This window comes from Scyliorhinus torazame, chromosome 30, assembly GCF_047496885.1.
Source record: "Scyliorhinus torazame isolate Kashiwa2021f chromosome 30, sScyTor2.1, whole genome shotgun sequence".
Taxonomy (NCBI): Eukaryota; Metazoa; Chordata; class Chondrichthyes; order Carcharhiniformes; family Scyliorhinidae; genus Scyliorhinus; species Scyliorhinus torazame.
In genome coordinates, this window is record NC_092736.1 from 744896 (window position 1) to 753117 (window position 8222).

Here is an 8222-nt window from a genome sequence, read left to right on the forward strand (position 1 = left end):
GATTGGATAGGCTGCGGTTGTTTTCCTCAGAACAGTTAAAGCTGAGGGGTGACCTAATTGAGGTGTAGAAAATGGGACCTAGACAGGGTCGACAGGAAAGACTTCTCCGCTAGCTGAGGGGTCAGTTACCAGGGCATAGATTTTATGTGATTGGCTGAGCATTAGAGGGGCCATGAGGAAAAGCTTTTTCACCCAGAGGGTGGTGAGTGTCTGGGATTCACTGCCCGAGTTGGTGGTAGTCGCTGAAACTCATTGAGAACGTACCTGGATCAGCTTCTGAAGGGCTGCAACCTGCAACGCTCCAGTCCAGGTGCTGGAAAATGGGATTAAAATTAGTTGCTATTTTGGATGGCGCAGACAGGCTGGGCTGAACGCCTCTTTCTGCACCGTATCTTTTTGGTTCTATTTTAGGTAGAATCTTGATATAACGAGGTGGTGAAAGGTTATTGGGGGAGTGGGCAGGAATGTGGAGTTGAGGTTAGAATCCAATCAGCCACCATCGTATTGAATGGCGGAACAGGCTGGTGGGGCCGACTGTGAAATAACCCCAGTAACTTGTAATGCTGGAACCTAGCAAAAAGGTAGATTTTGAGACGGTGGGAGTGAGTTTGATACGAGGCCAGGGAGAGTGACCTGGAAACAGATTCCTTGTGGTTAATAGGAAACCTTTTCTGAAAATCATCTTACTAGTTACAAACCTGTATATTGATGAGCACAGACTTGCTGGAGAAACTGACCAGCAGTTTGCTTGCAGGTATGCTGATGGCGTTGTCTTTATTTTGATGTTTAGGTTGTAGGTCTTTCAGCCTTATGTGCTATAGTAATGAATGGCTGATGTGTACCTTGTTTTGTAACTTTTGTTTTGTATCCATAAATAACAATAATGTCTCAGGCTAGCAGGCTACCAGGATAAAGCTGTGAGCACATGACCCTGCGCTGCACGCTCCTCCTTCATAGCTGTACAATCAAAACCTAACTGACCTCCAGGCGTGAAAGGATGCCCCAAGCAAAGGGGAACAACATGATACCACCCTCAGTACAAGACATGGCTTGGCAGTGTGCACAGTGTGTATACAGAAGCCAGTAAACCAAGGATACTTGCACCATGCCAAGCCTCGCTACACAACAGACCTCACTCCTCTCAAACCAAATCAGAGGCACACCTCAGGCCCCAGCAACATTGGAAAATTTAAACCATGAGGAACGTTTGAGGACTCTGGGTCTGTACTCGCTGGAGTTTAGAAGGATGAGAGGGGATCTTATTGAAACGTACAAGATACTGCGAGGCCTGGATAGAGTGGACGTGGAGAGGATGTTTCCACTTGTAGGAAAAACTAGAAGCAGAGGACACCATCTCAGACTAAAGGGACGATCCTTTAAAACAGAGATGAGGAATTTCTTCAGCCAGAGGGTGGTGAATCTGTGGAACTCGTTGCTGCAGAAGGCTGTGGAGGCCAAATCACAATGTCTTTAAGACAGAGATCGAAAAGTTCTTGATTAATAAGGGGATCAGGGTTATGGGGAGAAGGCAGGAGAATGCGGATGAGAAAATATCAGCCATGATTGAATGGCGGAGCAGACTCAATGGGCCAAGTGGCCTAATTCTGCTCCTATGTCTTATGGTCTTATGGAAACCCCAGCAACAAGGAGAAGAATTGTCAAGACACCCATCAGTGGGTGTCTTGGGAAGGGATACAACTCTTTCTCCGCACCCCCCTCCCCTTTTATCATTCCTGTTTGAAAGTTGCCAATGGAGTTCATGTTCATAGTGTGGGAGCTGGACCTCGTGGCCTGGAGTTTGGTAATTCCTTATTATCGGCAATGTGACGTTGTACATGGTTTGTAAAAGAAATACTCATCTCGTGGCTTTGGGATGTTCTAAGTCCTTTACAGCCAATCAAGTACTTTTGAAGTGTAATCCTGCTGTAATACAGGAAACAGCATCCAATTGGTGCACAGTGGGCGGCACGGTAGCACAGTGGTTAGCACAGTTGCTTCACAGTGCCAGGGTCTCGGGTTCGATTCCCGGCTTGGGTCACTGTCTGTGCGGAGTCTGCACATTCTCCCCGTGTTTTCGTGGGTTTCCTCCGGGTGCTCCGGTTTCCTGCCACAAGTCCCGAAAGATGTGCCGTTAGGTGAATTGGACATTCTGAATTCTCCCTCAGTGTACCCGAACAGGCGCCGGAGTGTGGCGACTAGGGGATTTTCATAGTAACTTCATTGCAGTGTTAATGTAAGCCTATTTGTGACAATAAAGATTATTATTATAAATGGCTTATCTCTTATCCTGAGACTGTTCTCGGCCCCTCAGACAGGGGAAAATCCTTCTTGCATCGACCCTGGTGAAGCCCGTTATCAATTTTGTATGCTTCATTGAGATTAATGGTTCATCCAAAAGATTTAATCTCTTCCGGTGCAGATTTCTTGGATTTGGGGCTCAAGTGTCAAGTGGAAAATTGTCACTTCACATTAATTTGTAAAACTTGCTCAGCGAGAGGATCTGACCATTTTTACAGAGAGCTGTGTTAATTTTGTTTCCCACAAAATTAACTGCAATTATTAATGGTCAAGAGCAAGGGTGATGCACGGATTTGAGAGGCAGCAGTGAAAATTACTGAAAGAAAATCTGGAAAAGAATCCTTGTTTCCAGCAATGGGAAAGCTGAGTGGCAGCAACAGAGGAACAGGCACTTGTGGTGGGTGAGGGAGGGAGGAAAGTAGCTAACTGAGCACCAATTCATTAATTTTCTCACTATAGAAATTCTCAGTTCCAGTGATGCGGATCTTTTCTGATGGCAGAGAATGTTGGAAATGTGTAGCAGGTCACAATATTTGAAGGAGAAAGACCAGCTTAGTTTTGTTGCTGTTCTTTCTGAAACATTAACCTGTCACTCTCTGCTCCTCCCCAATACCCGACGTATGCTGATCACTCACAATTTCTCTCTTTCAGATTTACTGTGTTGTTTTCAGCTCTTGGTCGAATGCCTTGATCTGAATGTCTTTTCTCTCCTAGGTGAAACACTCCTCAGCCCACTGGTGATGTGTGGACCTCATGGCTTGAAGTTCCTGAAGCCTGTGGAGCTGCGTTTGCCTCACTGTGCGTCTATGACTCCAGATGGTTGGTCTTTTGCTCTAAAATCCTCCGACTCCTCGTCGGGTATGCTTCTCTCTCTCTAGCTCTCTCTCTCTCTCTCTCTCTGCTTTATCTGAAGAGTTTGGGGCCAGGGGTGGTTTTATCGTGCCTTTGCCTGCTCTGTTTTCATGGTTTATTTAGGATGTGGTTCAGTTGCATTGTTTACATTTCTTTGCCCAGTGTCAACTCCCTTCATTTCACTCCATTGAAACTGAACGTTGTGCACTTGTGTTTATCAAACAGAAGCTTAAGTAATCAATGCTTCTTAATTTTAAAAGAACATGTAGAGATTAATATCTGAATGTCCCTGATGTTTTGTTAGTTAATGTTAGGACTCTGCAATTTTGCTGGTATTACTTTCACTGTTGATCACACTAGACCTGTCGATTATAATTTGTGATCAGACACTCCCCATTCATTGCATACGGTTTATGGGGTATTCATCTTTGTGGATCCTGTCCATTTAGCACTGCTGGCACTCCAGGACTCTGATTTAAATATTGCTGGGAGGAGTGGCGAGGAAAGCATTTAGTCCCGTGATGTAATGAGAAGAGGTGGCGACTGAGAGGGGAATGTGACTTGAAGGGGGTGTCACGGAGGATCAAAGTTGTGTCATTGATGGGCATCTATAAAATTGGGAGCTTCCGGAGAAATGTTGCACTTTGTACTGAGCATCCCTAACGTCAGCTGATGAATTGATCTGAATTATTTTAACTAACATTTTGGCCTTGTTTCCGCTCACAAAGGTTTTTTCAGCCTTGTCTCTGTGTAGCATTTGAGAGTCAGATCCATTGCATGGCCTTCCCTAACACTGCTAGCTGTCCTGCCAGACATATGTTCAGGATACGTAAGAATGGTACTGCTTCTAACCCAGACCAAGCTATGATACATTGTGCTTTAACTTGTGCCTTTCGTGATCCCTCTATTAACCCTGCCCAAATTATTATTAAATTGCATCTTTAGTTATTAAAACTCTCTGCCGTTCTCAGTCTGCAACTGTGCTGTTGGGATGTGCAGATGCTCACCACCTTTCTGCTCTATCTGCTTGTTCATAAACCAACTCTAAACCTCAACTTTCCAGTTTTGTGACACTTATTGCTTGTTTTACTCTTTTCAAAGTATTAATATGTAACATGACTGTTTATGTATGAGTTAACATTGCTGTACTTGGTGAGTAAACGGAAATGAATTTCTGCATGATAATTCACTTCCCGCAGTGTGGTTCAGCTAAACCGTGAGACAAGTGTCTTTAAACCTACTTTAAAGCGGCTTCAGCACAAGCTGGAAAAGTCCTTCAATGGGAAACATTTGGGAAACCTGCCACCTCGCGGAAGCTCACTGTAGTTTTATTTGGAGCTTTAACTGGATATTGGAAATTGAAAGCTCCCCAGAATTTAGAGTGGGGACTCAGCTGAGTGGCGTATGATCCTTGCTGTACCTGTATGGGGGGGGTTTAGATGGCTGAAGTAGAAAATGTTTCATTGACCGGTGCTAACATCCCTCCCCTCCGTGAGTGAAACTGTTGATTTGATGTTAAACTAATGGTTTATTTCTTTTTTCCAGGTGACCCTAAGAGTTGGCAGAACAAATCTCTCCCTGGAGACCCCAATTACCACGTGGGAACAAATTGTGTCTCCGTCTTAATTGATCACTTTTAACGGTGGAAGTGGGTGATTGACAGTTGTGCCGGGGATACCTCGGCAGTGGGTGGAACGCAGATTTAAGCAATAACCTGTTTTCACACAATCAGAAATGAGGGTGTTGGACAACCTGAAATGTAAATGCTTACATTCTAAGTGCTGTGAATCGAATTGCAGACAAGCTTGCAATGACACAGCAAGTCTGAACTGTAAAGTTTCCCCAGATTCTTTGTTAACCAGCAGGAATGCCTTACCCGTAGATTTTGTAGCTATCATTTAAAACACTAAATAGATTTTTCTACTTTGTATAACTTTACAGCCTTTTCATGTTTATATAGGTAACCATAGCCTAGTTTAAATGTAGAAGTTACTTTTCTATGTCCTTTAATTATAAAAAGATGTTTGGCTTTGAGTGAGTAAAGCTGGTTGGCAGGGACTTTCTAACGAGTTACTGTTGGATGTCCTGCTTGCTGTGGGATTGGTAGGAAAGTCGCTGAGATCTATAGCTGTACATAAACCTTGATATCACCTTGGAGCTCAGTTTGTAAATTAACATTTTTTATGTCTTATTTTGTATAAAACAAAACTGAAAAGAGCTTTCTAAAGAGGATCTTTATATTCTGTCGCCATGGGGCCTTTTGAGCAGTTGTATAATTTGCAGCAATAAAATCAACAGTTACAACTTTAAAAAAATCACTGAAATTTTTACAGATTTGTAATAATGTTGCTGTGTTGTTGAGAATGACTTGTCTGTGTAAAGGCACTGGGTCCTTTATAGTTTACGGCATGTTGGAGTGCAATGAGTGGGATCTTTGGATAAAGTGACAGGTTACTGTGCTGTGTGCCCCAAAGTGTATTTTTGTACTAATAGACGATTTATTCTGGCACAGCAGCACGTGGCTCGCTGGGGATTCTAACACGGCTTCTGTTAATCACTTCTTCACTATTCCTGAGGGGCTGACTTTATTTCCTGCGATTACTCAAATTACGCATTTCTAAATATACCACTATTATTGAATAAAAACATTTTTAAAACATTTTTAAAATATCAAGTTGTAGTCTTTTTGTCTGATATTCTATTCCTATTTACCTTTCCTCTCCCCTCTCTCAGTCCTCTCCAGTACAGTAAGAAATCTTCCAAAACCAGGTTAAAGTCCAACAGGTTTGTTTGGAATCACTAGCTTTCGGAGCGTAACTCCTTCATCAGGCGAGACTCCCCCCAGTCCAATGCCGACATCTCCACATCGTGGCTACCATCCTCTCCTGTAGGCAAAGACTCTCAGTGGGATATGTTTTCATGTGTGCCAACTAACCGTGGTAACTATCCCAGTGCCTGTTGCTAATATGAGAGGCATGAGCATTTGGCCGTGTCAGGCCTTTGCAATCACTCGGTGTTAGTTTAGAGCAGAATCTATTTGCCCAGGTTAGTTTAGAGCAGAATCTATCAGGATCAAAGGAATTTTGATTAGCAATGTGAGCACTGACTATCCCAGGGATCCTGAGGCCAGCCCCATTGCTGATTTGTTGACTTGAGTGAGATTAACTCTGCACAGAATTAGGATCTGATGGCCTTGTTGCTTAGTGCTGGATAGCACATTTACTCATTTGTCCATTCATCCCAAAGAAACGTACAACATTGTAAAATTGAATTGCGTATCATTTGTAAAAATAGATGAATTACTAAAAATTCATGACTAAAACGTTAGTGCTGACTCATGTGATCACAGGTTAAAAGCATAATGTCCGAAGCCTCCTGTATTGCTCGTTTGCTACCACTTTTAAAAGCTTTCTGTAGAGCAGCACGGTGGTGCAGTGGTTAGCACTGCTGCCTCATGGTGCCGAGGACCCGGGTTCGATCCCCGTCCTGGGTCACTGTCTGTGTGCAGTTTGCACATTCTCCCCGTGTCTGCGTGGGTTTCACCCCCACAACCCAAAGATGTGCAGGGTAGGTGGATTGGCCACGCTAAATTGGCCCTTAATTGGGGGAAAAAATGAATTGGGTACTCTTTTAAAAAAAAAAAAAAAAAAAAAAAAAAAAAAAAAAAAAAAATTTTAAGGAAAAATAAAAGCTTCCTGTATCATGCTGAGAGCCTCCTGCTCTCTGGGAGCAGGAATTTCCTGATCATTCGGGCACTGCAGGGGATAGGGTGTCCCGGGCATCGCATGGAGGGCCCAGACCCAGGCATTGAGGAGCTTTTATTGCAATCTGTGTCAAAAGATAAATAAATGTGGGCAGCACGGTGGCGCAGTGGGTTAGCCCTGCTGCCTCGCGGCGCCGAGGTCCCAGATTCGATCCCGGCTCTGGGTCACTGTCCGTGTGGAGTTTGCACATTCTCCCCGTGTTTGCGTGGGTTTCGCCCCCACAACCCAAAGATGTGCAGGGTAGGTGGATTGGCCTCGATAAATTGCCCCTTAATTGGAAAAAATTAATTGGGTATTCTAAATTTATTTTAAAAAGCTAAATAAATGAGCTGATGTTTGGACAGCGGATGAAACAGATGGGTTAGACTCAGCAACACAAGTGATAGGATTACGCTGAGTGAATGCTGCACTGGCAGAATTGTGGCCGTGTAAGATGTGTGGCGATCTTCGAGACTACAGTGGGAAATCTGAAGATTGGGTGATGGCAGGCAGCAGTGTCTCAAAGGTGTAAAGCTGAGATTTTAGAGATGGAGGTCAAATGTTGACGCAGAAATCAGGAAGGGGGTTTTGGGGACTCTTGAAGCCGAGGCAGCAACCCACACTCATGGCTATCAACTATCCGAGGTTTCACGCCTCAAATGTATCTCATCAAGACATTGAGGAAAGAAAGTGCAATGGTATTTTTGTGCCATTATCATCAAGCTTATCAATATGTGATCAAATGTAATTTCTCTGGATAAGGGGCCAAATGTGATTGTCCATAAGACTTGCTAATTTTTACTGTTTGGTCCCTCATTCCATGTTTGGCAGCTGGATTTATATTTCATTTAATTTGCTTTCACGTGTGAATTTTACACAAGCCAGAGTTAGCTGATGGATATGGTGCATTAATCATCATCTGCTCCTGTCAGCAACTTAAAATAACTGATTTTGCAGTTTGCTCCCCTTCCTTTCGGAAAGTGCTCACCCATACTGGTGCTGATAGGCTTTGTACCCACCTCCAGAGTCATTCTTCATCAGTGAGCTCTGAGAGAAAGTGTATTCAGTTCCTTCTCCCAAGGTACTGAGGGACTGAGTTCAGCTCGAGTTTCCAGCAGGAGCCATTTAAAAAACAGTCGAATCCAACTTAAATTTGACGATCATGATGTCACATTCCTGCAATCTTTATTTGTTTATTCCTTTGCCTCAGGAATCTCCCCTTCATCCAGGAATTAAAGTGAGGATTATCATGGTCCCTGAGGGATCTCTGAGTTTGGTCTATATTCTGAATGACAGTATGGATGGGGATCTGTTCCTGTGGATTAAATT

At 43.6% G+C, this 8222-nt stretch overlaps 1 protein-coding gene across 1 annotated transcript in view; it reads left to right on the forward strand.

Moving 5' to 3' along the window:
* tjp1a (tight junction protein 1a) overlaps nucleotides 1–5809 on the forward strand; it is a 250349-nt gene extending 244540 nt beyond the window's left edge. Inside the window, exons 26-27 of the mRNA XM_072492586.1 lie at nucleotides 3013–3156; nucleotides 4696–5809. Coding sequence (XP_072348687.1) covers nucleotides 3013–3156; nucleotides 4696–4790 — 239 coding nt within the window. The 3' untranslated portion in view covers nucleotides 4791–5809. The remainder of the gene's footprint in view (nucleotides 1–3012; nucleotides 3157–4695) is intronic.
* Nucleotides 5810–8222: the final 2413 nt, after the last annotated feature.